Source organism: Ovis canadensis, chromosome 7 (genome assembly GCF_042477335.2).
Source record: "Ovis canadensis isolate MfBH-ARS-UI-01 breed Bighorn chromosome 7, ARS-UI_OviCan_v2, whole genome shotgun sequence".
NCBI lineage: Eukaryota > Metazoa > Chordata > Mammalia > Artiodactyla > Bovidae > Ovis > Ovis canadensis.
Genome location: NC_091251.1, coordinates 70,190,523 through 70,207,420, shown reverse-complemented (window position 1 = coordinate 70,207,420; position 16,898 = coordinate 70,190,523). Strand labels below are relative to the sequence as shown.

The 16,898-nt window shown below is 40.1% G+C and overlaps 1 protein-coding gene across 2 annotated transcripts in view; it reads right to left on the bottom strand.

Annotated features, from left to right (window-relative positions):
- Positions 1 to 16,898, bottom strand: part of USP50 (ubiquitin specific peptidase 50) — a 41,601-nt gene that overhangs the window by 4,264 nt on the left and 20,439 nt on the right. The window contains exons 1-6 of one of the 2 annotated variants that reach the window (XM_069596591.1): positions 14,911 to 16,186; positions 12,620 to 12,814; positions 12,204 to 12,399; positions 11,334 to 11,543; positions 9,909 to 10,051; positions 6,420 to 6,552 (exon numbers count right to left, since the gene is read on the bottom strand). In XM_069596591.1, coding sequence (XP_069452692.1) covers positions 6,420 to 6,552; positions 9,909 to 10,051; positions 11,334 to 11,543; positions 12,204 to 12,399; positions 12,620 to 12,814; positions 14,911 to 14,978 — 945 coding nt within the window. In that variant the 5' untranslated portion in view covers positions 14,979 to 16,186. Of the gene's footprint in view, positions 1 to 6,419; positions 6,553 to 9,908; positions 10,052 to 11,333; positions 11,544 to 12,203; positions 12,400 to 12,619; positions 12,815 to 14,910; positions 16,187 to 16,898 lie in introns of those variants that run through there. The other variant, XM_069596590.1, reaches the window with a different exon arrangement.

Sequence of the window (16,898 nt, the reverse complement as noted above, 5' to 3'; positions counted from 1 at the left end):
GTACAAAGAATAAAAGAAATTCCTAGAAATTTGTTACCACAGACCTGGCTTCTTTGGGGGATTCAGATTTAAACTGTTAATACCCCTGTGTGTCAGAATCCTGTGAATTTAATGTAAGAATAGAATTATTTGGGGATTGCTTGGCAAAAGAAAAGAGAATTACTTTCTAAATTGATGGACCTTAATTCAGGCTGCACAGGATAACCACACATTAAGGAGAAAAAGCCAGTGATGCTGAACTCACAATTCAATATTACAGAACACACAAGGAAACAATTCACCATGAGGAACAGAAGGCAATAAATAAGAAGATTAAACCCCAAGCACTTTAGGTAATAGAGACTATACAGAAAGTATACATTTTAAGAACAGGAAGCAAACTCTGGAAACTTCAAAAGAACTTACAGAAATGATAAACACTTGAAATTAAAAATTTCAAGTGTTGAGAGTACATAGTGCATAGAATTGAAGAGATAATGGATAAATTATACAGATGAAACTGAGGAAATTAGCCTGAATGTAGTAGTGGCAGGAAGTTGAAAGAGAATATTCAGTATATGCCTAGTAGAAGTGCTGGAGAATAGAGCACAGGAACAAGGCATTACTGAAAGTGACAATGACTAGAAATGGTTAAGGAAAGACATGAATCTTCAAATTTAGAAAATACGGTGAACCAAGGGTAAATAAAAATAATACTACAAGACAACAAACACAAAGTTTTAAAGTCAACAGGAAAAAAGGATCATCCACAAAAGAATAACATGATGGCAGAACTCCACGGCAGCCATATAAACCTGAAATAGTTTTAAAACAATAAAACATAACTGCATCCAGAATTTGCTCTCTAGTTAAAGCATTCAAGAATCAAAGTAAACAAAAGATTTTTTTCAGTCAGAGACTTAAGACTTCAGGATAACAGACTTGATGTAAAGTCCACTGAAGTACGTCCTACACAAACAAAATTGAGTACAAGTGAAAAAGTGATATGTAAGAGAGCCTGAGGACTTCCCTGGCGGTCCAGTGGTTAAGAACCCACCTGCCAATGCAGGGGATATGGGTTTGATCCCTGGTCTAGGAAAATTCCACATGCCCGTGGAGCAACTAATAAGCCCATGCGCCACAACTACTGAGAATGAATGCCAAGACTCCTGAAGCCCACATGCTCCAGAGCCTGTGCACTGCAACTATACCAGAGCCAACGCACTGGAACCATTTAAGTCTGTGTGCTGCAACCACTGAAATTCATGCACCCTAGGGCCTGTGCTATAAACAAGACAACCGCAATGAGAAGCCTGCGAACCACAATTATAGAGTAGCTCCTGCTCGCGGCAACTAGGGAAAGCCTGCAAGTAGCAGTGAAGACCAGCCAAAAGTTAAAAAAAGACAAAAAACTGATATATATATATATATCTTTCAGTTATTCAGTTTGTTAAAGCAGATAAAAACTTAAGAATATATACTTGAACAACAGCAAATTTTATTTAATGGACATATGGAACTCTGAACCTAATTTAAAAATTCTTTTCAAGCACACATAAAACTAGTACAAAAAGCAACAAGTATCAACCTGTACTATGAGTGGATAATATTGGACCATATTTTCTGATAAAAATGCAGTTAAGTTAGAAATTAGTAACAGAAATATGACTATATAGAATTATGTTTGGAATTTTTGAAATGCACCTCTAAATAACAAGTTGATGGAAATCAAAGGAAGTTAAAGATGGGAAATTAAAAACCAGAAATCAATGAAATAGAACACAAAGAAATAATCAAAAAACCATAAGCTGGTTCTTTCAGATAACAAAATAGATAAATTATAGTGTTAAGGATAAACAAAGGGAGAAGTGACAATTCAGTTATGATGTTTAGTCCCTCAGTCATGTCCGACTCTTTGCAACCCCATGAACTACAGCCTGCCAGGCTCCTCTGTCCATGGGATTTCCTAGGCAAGAATACTGGAGGCATTGCCATTTTCTTCTCCAAGGGGTCTTCCTGACCCAGGCATAGAATCTCCTGCAAGCCCCCTGAATTGCAGGAAGATTCTTTACTGCTGAGACACTGGTAAACAATTTTCTGCCAATAAATTTGAAATGCAAAAAAAAGAAAGGGATTTTAAATATTCTTAAAACCATGTTAAAGTAAAATAGAGCTTTTATAAGTTAAAACAGATAAGTGTCTTAATGATCTTTGGGTAGAGCAAGCTGTGGTAGTTTCACACAATGGACTATTATACAGCAATGAAAGTGAAAGTGAAGTCGCTCAGTTGTGTCCGATTCTTTGCGACCCCATGGACTGTAGCCTACCAGCCTCTTCCATCCATGGGATTTTCCAGGCAAGAATACTGGAGTGGGTTGCCATTTCCTTCTCCAGGAGATCTTCCTGACCCAGGGATTGAACCTGGGTCTCCCACACTGTAGGCAGACGCTTTCGATCTGAGCCACCAGGGAAGTCCAACGAAGATGAGTAAGCCACAATACATGCAGTAATATGAATGAATGTTGCATAATTTTGAGTGAAAGAAGTCAGACACAAAAGAGTCCACACAGTAGGATTTCATTTCTATAAAGCAGAAGAACTGGCAAAACCTGTCAGCAGCCAGTGGTCTCCTGGACTAGAAGGGGTCACACAGGCAGGTACTGGTAATATTCTACTTGAACCATATTCTGGTTACACTGGCAGATTACCTTTTTGCAATTTTACTGAGTTTTACATTCATGGTTTCCATTTTTAGAAAACAGACATGGGGACATGGGGCGGGGGAGGGTGGGACAAAGTGAGAGATTAGGATTGACACAGATACACTACCATGTATAAAACAGATAGCTAGTGGGAAGCTGCTGTATGGCACTGAGAGTTCAGCTTGGTGCTCTGTGATAACCCAGATGGGTGCAATGGGAGGGATGGGGGTAGAAGGGAGTCCCAAGAAGGAGGGGATGTATGTATACATATAGCTGATTCACTTTATTGTACAACAGAAACTAGCACATTGTAAAGCAATTATACTCTAAAAAAAAAATGAAGTAACAGAAACTCCTCGATAGACTCACCATGGCTAAAGCAAAGTGATCAAATATTTCAAAATCTACTCACCAAGAACAAAAATTCCAGGACCAGATAGTTTTTTTGTTTAATTATACCAGACTTTCAAGAAACAAGTTATTTTTATCTTAAACAGACTGTGCCAGAGAATAGAAAAGAATGGCAAACCTATTTTATGAGGCTAGAAACAGACTGATCCTAACACAAAACAGGCTGATCCCTAAAACAAAAACAGAAAAGGACAGTATGAGAAAGAAAGTTACAGGTTAGTTTCTTGATTGTGAAAATAGATACTAAAAATGTGAAAACATTTTTAGCAAAAAAAATTAAGTAGAAAATCAATGTTGTTTGCTATGTTAATAGAATAAAGGAGAGATTCACGTCAGTAATCTTCAAAATGTGATCTGGAAGAATAAAGTTTCATGTGTTAGCACATGACAATGCACTATACAAAATTGTGAGAGCAAAATATTAGAAACAACCTAGATACAAAGAATTACTAAAAGCAGGTTAAATGTATGCACTAAAGCTAATATATCAATATGGATTAATATCACAAAAATAAAGCTGAGGAAAAAGTTACAGAAGGATATGTAGGTTGATGATACTAGATTTATAAAACATGCAAAACACACTATATCACACATACATGTGTGACAAGAGTATGAAAGAATGCATGGGAATGTGCTATGCTGTGCTAAGTCACTCAGTCATGTCCGACACTCTGCGACCCTATGGACTATAGCCCGCCAGGCTCCTCTGTCCATGGGATTCTGTAGGCAAAAATACTGCAGTGGGTTGTCATGCCCTTCTCCAGGGGACCTTCCCAAACCAGGGATCGAATCCATGTCTCTTACACCTCCTGCACTGGCTGGCAGGTTCTTTATCACTAGCACCACTTGGGAAGTCCTGCGTGGGAGTAATTCCTTCCAAATTCAGGACAGTGGTTACAACTGAGAAGAGAGCGAAGTAGAGTTGTTAAAGATACGCAGAGGCTTGATTTTTTTCTACAATATTCTATTCTTAACATCTGTGTGTACATATTGTGTTTTCTTTGCCTGAAATATTTGATAATTTTAAAAAGTTTTCCTAGAAACTAATCATTTGAAGAGGGTTGAAGGGGGTAAATGCTGTTAGTGTATGATCACTATTTTCAAATATTTGAAGGATTGTCACATATAAGACATGTAAGATACAAGGACAGGGAAGCCTAGTATGCTGCAGTCCATGGGGTTGCAAAGAGTCGCACACAACTGAGTGACTGAACAACAACACATATAAGAAATAAGAATGAGTTCTGTTTGGCTAACACATATGTACAAGTATTTGTTAACCAAAAAGTCACATAGGTGTTAACTGTGCTGTGTTCAGTTGTATCCCACTCTTGCGACCCTGTGGATGGTACCCTGCCAGGCTCCTCTGTCCATGGCTTTTTCCAGGCAAGAAGACTGGAGTGGGTCGCCATCTCCTTCTCTAGGGATCAAACCCACTTCTCTTGCATCTCCTGCACTGGGAAGTGGACTCTTTACCAACCGAGAAGCCCAAAGAGTTTGGGCCCAATGTAGAGAGACAAGTTAACAGTCAGAGGTAGCATAACATAGTAGTGAGAGCAGGACTGTTTGGAGCAGCCTGCCTGGCTTCAGACCCTGGCTCTGCTCTTTGTAGGCATTAGACTGGAGCAGATTATTTAACCTCTGTTCCTGTTTCCCATTCTGTAAGATGGGGATGATAATAGTGCCCACACCTCACAGGGCTACATAAGAATTAAATGGTTGATTACTTGTAAAGTGCTTGGAACACTATCTGGTACATAGCAAGCACTATATGTTTGTAAAATCAAACAAATCTGGTAGATAAAGAGCCTTCCTTGTAAAGCACAGAGCTCTTTAAGGGTTTATTCGAAAGCTGGATAAATATCTGTTAAGGATGGTGTGGAGGCAATCCTTCCTTTTTGGGCCAGGGTTGAATACTTTTCAAACTTCAGTACACTTTCCAATCACATGGGGATCTTGCAAGTTTCCAGTCAGTAAGTCAGTTGGGTGGAGCCTGATATTTCTTATTTCTATCAGGTGTCTCCTGGGGAATGACACCTTGTGTAGCAAAGTTCTGGATGGCCTTTCCCCAGGACCATACATCACAGTTTCTAAGATGCTTAGTTCTTATTTCCGATCAATCACCAACTTTCAGTAAATTCTAGCTATATTTCTTTCAAAATCAATTTTTACCCTTCAAATAACTAATAATAATTTAAACAAAGGATTAAGAATTTATAGGAAGCTTGGGTGACTCTTTTAAATATAAACATATACCTTTTCATACTGTAGATAATTATCATACAAGTTTTTATAAATTCTGCTTTTAGATTTTTTATTTAAAGCAGAAACAGTTATAATGAGAAGTTAAAACAGTAAAATACAGAGGTGGGGCAATTCCTATATCATTTGGGAATTCACATTAGAGTCTATTATGATAGAGAAGAGGATGTCACTCTAGATTTCCAAATTGGCAAGTTAGAGAAGAAAAACCATATTAAAGGGCAGGATAAATTAGAAAGAAGAATGTCAAAGATCAACATAAAAAGGCTAAAGTAAAGGATCTTTTTTAAGTTTGAAGTATGGTTCTCAGTTGAGCGATGTTACAGAGAAAGACCAGTTGAAACAATATTTTATATTAATTCAGCGATAAGCTTAATAGCAAATTAGACTTCAGCACACAAGAGGACTCTGGTAAATCACACTGGGATCGAGTGGGAGCCTTGCCCATCTGACACTGGACACAACTGGACCTCCAAGTTCAAGTGAAACTGGAATGTTCAACTGAAACCTGAATGTTCTGAAGACGATAGCACTGTGATCAAGAACAGAAACCTAGAGATGGCCTTGTGCTTGGGGTAGGTTGATGCTGTGGGAAGTTGTAGAAGGTCTGGTCTGAATTATACTCCATGATTTCTTTCCTTCAGGGAATCCTCAATGATGACAGTTGATTCAGAGCCAATGGAATCCCCAGAGTTTCCTCAGGACTGATGCTCACAGGCACTGATTATGTTTGGGGGGCTTTCACCATAGAGAGGCTCATGATTATTCAACATAAAGCTATTGGAACCAACTTGTGCTGCCCACTGCCCAGGGCACAGCTCACAAATCCCTAGATCTGAAATAGCCATGGAGTAGTGGGACAGTAAGGAGGCAATGTAGAGGACATTGTATTCTTTAACTGTGGTACTGTCCAAGGTCAAAGCAGGCAGTTTCCAGGCTCTATTTTGTTTTTAAAAGAACAGTACAGAAGTCAGGAAGAGATAGGAGTAATCATTCAAGCAAATAATTCTACAGTTTTCTTTAAACTTGTGTTACTTTATATAGTTTCAGCATTTTACTCACCACCACTGCACAGAGGTTATATTTAGGATGTTTCCGAAAAATTGGACAAATGTAAGGAGTAAGGTCCAAGTTAGTGAGCGGGTAATGAATATCTGTCCTCAGTTTCCTTTTCATTGTACCCAGAATGTCAAACCTGGAGAGATAAAATAAATGTGTGAGATAGTAAGTTTGTAAACCACTCATGAATGAAGTCCACATACTTTCACAAGTTCGTAGTTAAAAGTAATTTCTTGGAAAGATTATTTGGTGCTGACCCTTACAAAAATTACTTTGTCTCATTACATATATTTAGAATCTTCGCATCCACAAGCCTTGCCAAAACTGAGGCTGGAATGGGCCAAAGGCCTGAGTCAAGGAATGAGATGGATTAGAGTCAATCTAGCAGGAGGAAAAGAATGGAATTAAAGCCAGGATCAGCACTGGAGGAGTAGAAATCACACTGGTGGTTTCCTGAAGTCTTCCCTCCAGCAGATGCTGTTTACCCTAACCAAGCTGACTCAGCTTTTTCTTATCTTGATTTCCACACACACTGTCTTGGCAGTGTCCTGTTTTCCAGCTCTGGGGTTTTAATACATCTTTAATAAGATAAAGCTTGGTGAAAAATCTTGTCACATTTTCTAGGTGTTACATAGATCAGCAAATCTGAGGTCATATCAGAATCACTCCAGAGCTTTTTAAAAAATACATTATGTTCATTTTGGAAAAGTGGTTGATTTAGGTCTAGAGGTGGGAAATTACTGGGTGAGCCTAAGATATTCTTGTGCCAGAAAGTAAAGAATCTTGTTTGCAAAACCTAAAGAAATATCAAGGGGAAAAGGGGGAAAGATTGAAGGCAGGAGGAGAAGGGGAAGACAGAGGATGAGATGGTTGGATGGCATCACCAACTTGATGGACATGAGTTTGAGCAAGCTCCAGGAGTTGGTGATGGACAGGGAAGCCTGGCATGCTGCAGTCCAGGGGGTCGCAAAGAGTCAGACACAACAGAGTGACTAAACTGAAAGGAATATCGTTATCATGTGACCCCATATGATATGATATCATATGATCCCATGCCTAGGTATCAGCTCAAAAGAAACGAAGAGGTTTTATATCCACGTAAAAACCTATATGCAAATGTTTGTAGCAGCTGTATTCCTATCTGCCCCAAACTGGAAACAACCCAAATGTTCATCAACTGGTGAATGGATCAATAATTTTGTTACATTCATAAAAGGGTATATACTACATAGCAATCAAAAGAAGGAACCATAGCTACATTCCACAACATGGATTAATCTCATTGTTCTAAGTGAAAGAAGCCAAACTCAAAAGGTCACATACGGTGTAACATAGGACATTCTGGAAAAGGTGAAACTATAACAATGGAAATCATATCAGAAGTTTCTATAGTTCATGTATGCTGCTGCTGCTGCTGCTAAGGCGCTTCAGTCGTGTCTGACTCTGTGTGACCCCAGAGACGGCAGCCCACCAGGCTCCTCCGTCCCTGGGATTCTCCAGGCAAGAACACTGGAGTGGGTTGCCATTTCCTTCTCCAATGCATGAAAGTGAAAAGTGAAAGTGAAGTCGCTCAGTCATGTCCAACTCCTAGCGACCCCATGGACTGCAGCCCACCAGGCTCCTTCGTCCATGGGATTTTCCAGGCAAGAGTACTGGAGTGGGTTGCCATTGCTTTCTCCAAAAGAATCCACCTGACAATGTAGGAGACATAGATTCAATCCCTGATCTCGGAAGATCCTCACAACCCATGGAGCAACTAAACTTGTGTGCTGTAACTTCTGAGCCTCTCTCTACAGCCCAGGAGCCATAACTACTGAAGCTCATGCGCCCTAGAGTCTGTGCTCTGCAACAAGAGAAGCCATGGCAGTGAGAAGCTAGCACACTAGTGAGTAGTCCTCTCTCTCCACAACTAGAAAAAGGCCCATGAAGCAATGAAGACCCAGCACAGCCAAAAATAAATAAATAAATCATTTTTTTTTTAAAAAAAGAATGATAATAGTAATGGATACTAAACCCATTAAATTTTAAAATATCCATGAGTTCAAAGTGATACTAGTTATAGAGAGGAAAACTATACCTTTAAATGGTGAGATCTTACAGTCGCTACCTTAACTAAGGGATCAGATTTAACATTACCAATATTTTTTGGACAAATTTTCCAAATATTTTTTGGAAAAGTGGGACAAATTTTCATGATTTGCCTCTTGATGTTATGTAATGACAAGTCCATAACATCAGCTATGGCAGATTCTTGCTAAAATAAAACGGCTTAGCCCAAATCTAACCAAGGGGAAACAATCAGACAAATCCAGGAGAAGGCAAAAATGGCTCAATAGGAGGAAAAAAAGTTTTAACTATTAAAAAAGAGGGAAGGCTTAGTCCAGATTAAAAGAGGCTGAAGAGATAGCCAAATGCAATGTATGACCCTTGACTGGATGGACTGGAAAAAAAGTAATGAAAGACATTTTGGGGATGGGGGAATTTAGATATGGACTATATCTTAGGTGATACAAAATTATCGTTACATTTTTTGGACTATTTGATAATGGTGTGATTATGTAGGAAAATGTCCTTTTTCTCAGGTGATACATGCTGAAGTATTTAAGCATGAAATGCCTTGGTGTTTGCATCTTACATTAGATGGTTCAGCTAATAAAACGGAAGGGACAGAGAAAGGGAGAGCTGGAGGGAGAAAGACTGGAAGAATGGAAGGAAATGTCAAAAAGTGGCACCAACTAGTGAAGATTTTAGGGTATATGGATACTTATTCTATACCTTTTCAACATTTCTGTATATATGAAACTTTTAAAAATAAAAAATGAGCCAGGGGTGGAGATTAAAAATTAAAATAGTGATGCTCAGATTCCACAACAGACTTATGGGATTAGAGTCTCCAAGGGTAGAGCCAGGGAATCTATCTTTAAAAAGCACTCAAAGTGAGCTCCAAAATGTCTATCAACAGTTTAAAAGATAAAGAAAACATGATGTACATAGATATGATGGAGTATTAACACAGGTGTGAAAAGGAATAAAATTCTGGTACACATCACTACAAGGATATCCGACCTTGGAAACATTATGCTAAGTGAAACAGGTCAGCAAAAAGGACAAATGTTTTGTGACTATACTCATGTTCAATATCAGAATAGGCAAATTTACAGACGCAGAAAGCAGATTAGAGGTGACCAGAGGCTAAAGGGAAGAGGAATGAGGGGTGGTTAATGGTTCCAGAGTTTCTGTAGAGGGTGATGAAAAAGTTTTGGAAATACTGACTGATATACAACATTGTGAATTGTAATTAATGCCAGTAAAATTATACACTTAAAATGGCCAAAATGGCAAATTTTATTATGTATATTTTACCACAGATTAAAAAAAAATAATATACCCAACACCATCGAATTATACACTTAAATGGGTGAAATGCATGGTATGTGAGTTACGTGTGAAAGCTCTTCCAAAAATCTGCTCACAAAATGTTAAAATCCATACCTTTTTAGGTGAAAGACAATTGTTTTTGGCGCTTTGGAAATAGTGGCCCTCACAGCTGTCTCTTGCTTGGTTTCACAAAAGGAACAGTGAATCTGGTTGTTCCAGGTCAATGTGTCTTGTTGAAAAAAACACTGGAGACAGTCCTATTGAGGAAAAAAGCATTTGATGACCAAATCGGATCCGCAGCAATCCGGGCTCCTGTCTATATTAGAACTCTGAAAGAGCTGCAGAAATGTAATCCCCGGTGCTTTTCTCAAAGTCAAATCCAAGAGATGCCAGCACCACAAGATGCAGTCTGGACAGAATCCACCTGGCAAAGGAAGTGCTGCTTTCTCACTTAGTTACTGCAATGGATCCAAATGTCCATCTCATTTCTAATCTCTGAATCATCATTTTACTATTTCTGATTTGTTTCAGAATAATACCAACTATGCAATTTCCACTAACCAAGTCAGGCTTTAAGTTATTTGTCTCATCACAAAAGTGATCTGGTGACTAAAAATAGCCATATCCCAGTATCTGGGGGTGGCCCATTATAAAGACAGCAGAACAGAGAGAATCAGATCTCATGCCCACAGGAGACATCACCAACCAGCCAAGCCCCCTGCTCTGCAAAGCACTGGCCTAAAGAAGAAGTGAGCACAGATTGCCAGCGCCTCATTTAGAGGCTTTGGAATTCACCTCCAGCAGGCTTTAGCAGTTTGATCTGAGAAAAAGTCCGGGTCTGAATAAGCAGAATTCTTTTCTCTAATTCTGGTATGTGAAAAAAGTTTTAGCAATAGATGTACTTTCATAATTGTGGAAGAAAAATATTAATGTGAGTTTTTCTGCAAGGAAACTTACTGTTCCCTGCCTCCTAACAGCCACCTACCTTTCACTGACACCTCCCACCCCCAACCCCCACCCACTCCCTGACCCTCCCCACTCCATTTACAGATTAACTTTTGGTATTACAATAAAGAAAATTCAAGAGGTAAACTAAGACACCATTCCATTCTATCTCCCCGCTCAAATTCCTCAGCTCTTGTCCAAATATAAGTGGCTCAAGACTAAGAGTCAGATTTATTTCTATCTAGTTTCCAATCTGGACTTACAAACCTCTGGGATGAAAAGGGGCCATAAAATTTTTATAAGTTTAAATTTCCTATATGCACCAAGCCATCTCAATAGGTTGAATAAAGCCCACCTATCTATCTATTTTACAGTGAGGCTGTTTCACTGAACGTCATCAGCGTTACAACTGAATTCACAGTAACTTTTGGCTGTAGTCACTTTTCTACAAAACATTGTCATCATGGGCTTCCAATTTTTTTTAGTTATAAAGTGGCTCCCCTTATACTAGAAAATATAGGAAACAGTGCTGAGAAAAATCCAGGGCTGGGGTAGAGAGAGACAAAAGAGGTCTCCAGGAGTAAGAATTCTTACCTGAAGAGAGCACTCATATTTGGATGGAATGGGGAGGGAGATGATGGTGAAAACTTCGTTCTTGTAGGTGCAGTTTTCACACTTCAAACATACGATGCTATAACTGAGCTGCCCTTCAAACAGCCGGGTGATGATGGAGGATTCATTGGCGATCATCTTCCTGCAGTATCTTGGAATGGATCTTTTCTCATATGATTTTCTCCGGTGGTACTAATCAAGGGACAAATTCATGCCAAATCAACTACTGGTTATCAAAGTTGTTTTAATAGAATGACCTGATTTTTCTATAAGAATCCTACCAAAACTTTAGTTTTGGATTCAGATAATAAATAGAATAAGATCTTAAGAGAATATAATAGGTATAATTTGTGATAATTCATTGATTTGCCTCTTTAAGTGAAGCTGAGGAGGACACCCTAACCCTGGTAAAACCCATGTCTACGGTGCCATAAGCTGACAGCCAATGATACTGTGATATGGGGCTCTGGAGGCAGGTTTTCCTGGGAAGAGGGAAAGCTGCAAACTGGCTTCTGGTCATGCAAGTTTATCTCACCGTAAGATAAAGGAATTGGATCTTTCCTCCAGTCCCTTCAGGTTATGTTCTCTAGCCTCCTATTGTTAGGGGAAAAAAAAGTTTCTTAAAGAGCAAATGTTAAACTCTTGAGACGGCCCAATTTTGTTAGGCTTGTAGCCTGATGTGAATCTAGCTGACGCCCAGGAACAGCATTTCCAGGAGCAGGTTCTGACTGTCCAGTGATTCTACAGCCTTAGCGAAATGTTCTAAAGGCGCTATGCTTTCAGTTGGTTCTGCTTTGGCAGCTTCTTTCATCACACCTCCTGCCCACGTCTCCCACCATTAATTCTACCTACCTTTTTCAGAGCTTCATGCAGTTCATTCAGGACATAAATCAAGAATTCCTGAGCATCTTGCTGCGTCTTTTTCATAAATACCGGGTAGAGGTTGCCAAGAGCTGACCGCAGTATTTCTGGAGAGACACAGTCACAGTCTGCAAGCCACATGTCTGTCATCACATAGGCAAAAGCAGTGGCAACCTCGCTGCAGCCCCTAAGAAGGAGGGGAAATGTTTCTGGCTGATCATGTGGCATTAGACCCCAAGACTGATTCATTTCTTGGTTGACCTTCTCATTTTACTCACCCAGAAACGGGATCTGGGGTACTGCAGCCTCTACTAACTGGTTTAGCCCTTTCCAGAAGGTCCCTTCCCTAACCTCACCTTGGAGAGCAGGGGTGGGGGCCAGGCCACAGGAAAGGCAAATGGTCTTACTTTTGAAGAGCGTTAATGTACTTTCCCGAGAGAAAGTATTCCACCAGTGGTGAGATGCTGCAGAGACACTGTAAGATGGCGTTCATGTAGCATGTGTTGCCCAGGTTCCGCAGGCCAGTCACCCCCTGGAGATGGGGCTGGTTCTCTTCAGCTTCATTAACTGGGCATGGGTCATAGTGATCTGTGTGCTCTGCACTGTGTTGGTGCCACATGGAAAGAAAGGAAAGCATTTTGAAGAAACAAAATATGCACAAATGAAATCAGGCCCTCTCAGCCTCATGACACAAAAAAGAGTTCTTCATAAGACTTCTACCAAATACATTCCCTATCAAAGACAGAAGTATTTGAACTTGGAGTCTAAAACTGTGTTACTTGGCTCAGGGCTCTCTGAACAGTGAAAGTGAAGTTGCTCAGTGGTGTCCGACTCTTTGCGACCCTATAGACTGTAGTCTACCAGGCTCCTCCGTCCATGGGATTTTCCAGGCAAGAATACTGGAGTGGGTGGCCATTTCCTTCTCCAGGAAATCTTCCCAAACCAGGGACTGAACCCAAGATTCCTGCACTGTAGGCAGATGCTTTACCATCTGAGCCAGCAAGAAAACTCTGAAGAGTGCCTGCAGCCAAATAAACAGAGAGAAAATTTCTTCCTAAAACCAAAGCAAGAGGACAGAAAATACTGCCCTTTCAGGATCCTAGAATCTGCTAAAAATGCAGACTTTCTTTCTAAATACCATTTAGAGTATTTACATTTTTGCTGGACAGGTAATTTAATTATTACTAGTAATAATAATAACAGATAGCAGTTAATAACAATGATGGAGGAGGAAATGGCAACCCACTCCAGTATTCTTGCCTGAGAAATCCCATGGACAGAAGAGCCTAGCAGGCTACAGTCCATGGGGTCACAGAATTGGACACAATCAAGTGCATGTGCAGAGTAAAAATGAAAGTGAAAGTGTTAGTCACTTTTGTGAGTCCAAGAACTGTAGGCTGCCAGGCTGCTCTGTCCATGGAATTCACCAGGGAAGAACACTGGAGTGGGTACCCATTCCCTTCTCCAAGGGATCTTCCCGATCCAGGGATCGAACCTGGGTCTCTCACATTGCAGGCAGATTTCTTACTGTCTGAGCCACCAAGGAAGCCAGCTATCATGTATTAACTGGCACTATGTTAAGCATTTAACATGAACTTTCCTATTTAATTCTTGCAACAATTCTATGGGGTAGTACAGTTATTTTTGAATCCTGTTTTACAGGTGAGATATCATGTGTAAATGGTCTAGTCATTTGCTCATGGTAATATACTAAGGCATGTGCAGTGACTTGTAGAGAGAAGGGATATTTATCTACCTACCTACCCATCATCTGTCTGTCAAGTTATTTGGATTTATATATCAAATATTAGGAGTCTATATGTGTGTGTACACATATATATGCCACATATACATTCAAGAGCATAATATATACACATATTAATATAAATATATTAAGAACACATACATGGATATATGTGTATAAATTACACACATACACATACAAACACACAAACATACATAGAGGGAGAGAAAGAGCACATACTTTGCAAAAAGAATAGATCTTACTTTAAATTCTGACTTGGCACTCACTAGTTACGTGATCTGGGACTTTTATATGTCTGTTTTTCATCTATGAAACAGGATGGTGTTACTTGGCTTATAGGATTGTTCTAAGGATTAGATTAAATGATGCAAGGTATGAAGCACAGATTACATAGTTAATAAATGGCAACTTAACCTAAATTTTTAAAGAAATGACTGATCCAGAATGTCCTTAACAGTAGCTATGGAATTCATATGTCCATATGGATCAACCAGACCCGCAAAGAAGACAGTCCTTTCTCCACACAGAGCTGCCTTCTGTGATTGGGCTACTGCAACAGGCAGCCCAGTATCTTTGTCCCCTCGATTTTTCTTTCCACGCTTAGTATCTCAAATTGGGTCTCCAGGAGACAGCTACCTCACCTCAGTACCTCTACTTACAATTCTGCCAGTTTGACAAGTTCTCTCTGTTACCTGGATGGACATTTCCCTTTTATTTATCAATATCATGGGAGGCCCAGGCCTGTCACTCTTTAGGCATAACTATTAGCTGGATATTAAATAACATCTTCCCTTCCATTTGAGGAACCTCCAATAAGTCAAACCTGGAAAAATCATTCAAAATGCGGCATGTACCTCCTGACCCCTTAAGCATGGCTTCCTCCTACCACCGTAACTAAGCTTATCTAAAAAACTATAGTAGACGGGAGCTCACAGGACATAGTAGATACTGAAGTCATCTTCAGGGAAAGACCGCTGTGAAGCCATTTCATGAAACCACATTGGTCTTTCACTTCTATTTAGGAACTGTGTCTAATCCTTTTAGCTTCATTTCTCCAAGCCTGTTACTCGGGTTCTTTCTGTTTCTAATAAACAACTTGTATGTTCCTCTCTACTTTCAGTAGCTGCAAACTGATTTCATCTGTACTTCAGGTACATTCCAACTTGGATTTCCCATGCATCATAATCCTTTACATTACACTTCAAGATTCTGTAATGTTGCCATTGATACTGTTAACTTGGCTGCTTTAAAACTTTCAAAGGTTAGATTTCAGAGAATTTACAGAACATATGACCCCTTTACCTCCATCTTTCCAAGTGTTTATTGTATGTATATATTATACATTCTCACAAACACACATTCACAGAAGATTTGCCTCCACATCAGTGGACACTATGGCAACCCTATCCCCTTAGGGCACTCATCCACTTACCCAGTGACCACACCTCTTCTAGGCCTTTGAGGGACTGTTTCCCATGGTGGAAAGGGAGACAGCAGTTATTGCTGCTTCCCAAAACATATAACATTAGGATAAACTAGAGTATTTCCCTTCATGGTCATCAACCAGAGTGCAAAAGAGGTTCATACCCACACATCACACTAGTGCCACCCCGGGTAAATAAAGTATTCATCATAGAAGAATTTATAAGCTGAGAAATAGCAAAGCACACATGGTCTCCTGAGCTCTCATTTTCTTCATAGAGAACCATGCATAAGAAAGAACTTCAGTAGAGAGGGAACCCCTTGCAAAGAACCCCCCACCTTATGTCCTGTCTACAGAGCTAATACCAACCTGTTCTTCCTCTAAGCAAACTCAGAATCTGAAGTAGGTAAAGAAAGAGCCATTAGGGCCAATTCAATTCCTTTTTTCTCAACTCTACATCAAGTAAAATGAATGAGATTACAGAAGGGGCTTCCCAGGTGGCTCAGTGGTAAAGAACCCACATGCCAATGCAGAAGATACAAGAGACGCGGGTTTGATTCCTGGGTCGGGAAGATCCCCTGGAGGAGGAAATAGCAACCCATTCCAGTATTCTTGCCTAGGAAATCTGGTGGACAGAGAAGCCTGGTGGGATAGAGTCCATGGGGTTGCAAAGAGTTGGACACAACTGAGTGACAGCATCAATCATACAAGCATACAAATGGAAAAAGCTCTTCAAAAATGTCAATATCAGGAAAGAAAGTAGGCTGACAACTATTTCAGATTAAAAAGAAACTAGAGAAACAAGACCAAATACTCAATACTGAGTGGGATCCTGGATCAGGAAGAAAATTAGTATAAGAGGGTATTATTAGGACAATTGATAAAATCAGAATATGGACTACATATGAATAATTTTGTATTTTGTTGAATCTTCTTAATTTTATAATATTGTATTCTGTTTATTAAAGAGAATGTCCTTATTTTTAAGAACTACACACTGAAAGATTAAGGGGTAAAGGGACATAATTTAAGCAACCTGCTTTCAAATGGATCAGAAAAACACAGACAGAGAAACATGATGAAAGAAGGGAAAAGGGAGTGATAAAGCGCAGCCGCCTCTGCTTAGTGCACCGGGCGGTGATGCTGAGGAGCCACCCGGAGCCCAAGGCCAGGGGCAGCAGCTGGGAGGAGCCACCCACGCCCGAGGCCAGGGCCCGCAGCAGGGAGGAGCAACCCGAGGAGCCCGGGCTGCGCAGGCGCAGGATGGCCTAGAGGAGCTATCCCACGTTGAAGGTCAGGAGGGCGGCAGTAAGGAGATACCCCTCGTCCAAGGTAAGGAGCAATGGCTGTGCTTTGCTGGAGCAGCTGTGAAGAGATACCCCACACCCAAAGTAAAAGAAATCCAAGTACGATGGTAGGTGTTGCAAGAGGGCATCAGAGGGCAGACACATTGAAACCATACTCACAGAAAACTAGTCAATCTAATCACACTAGGACC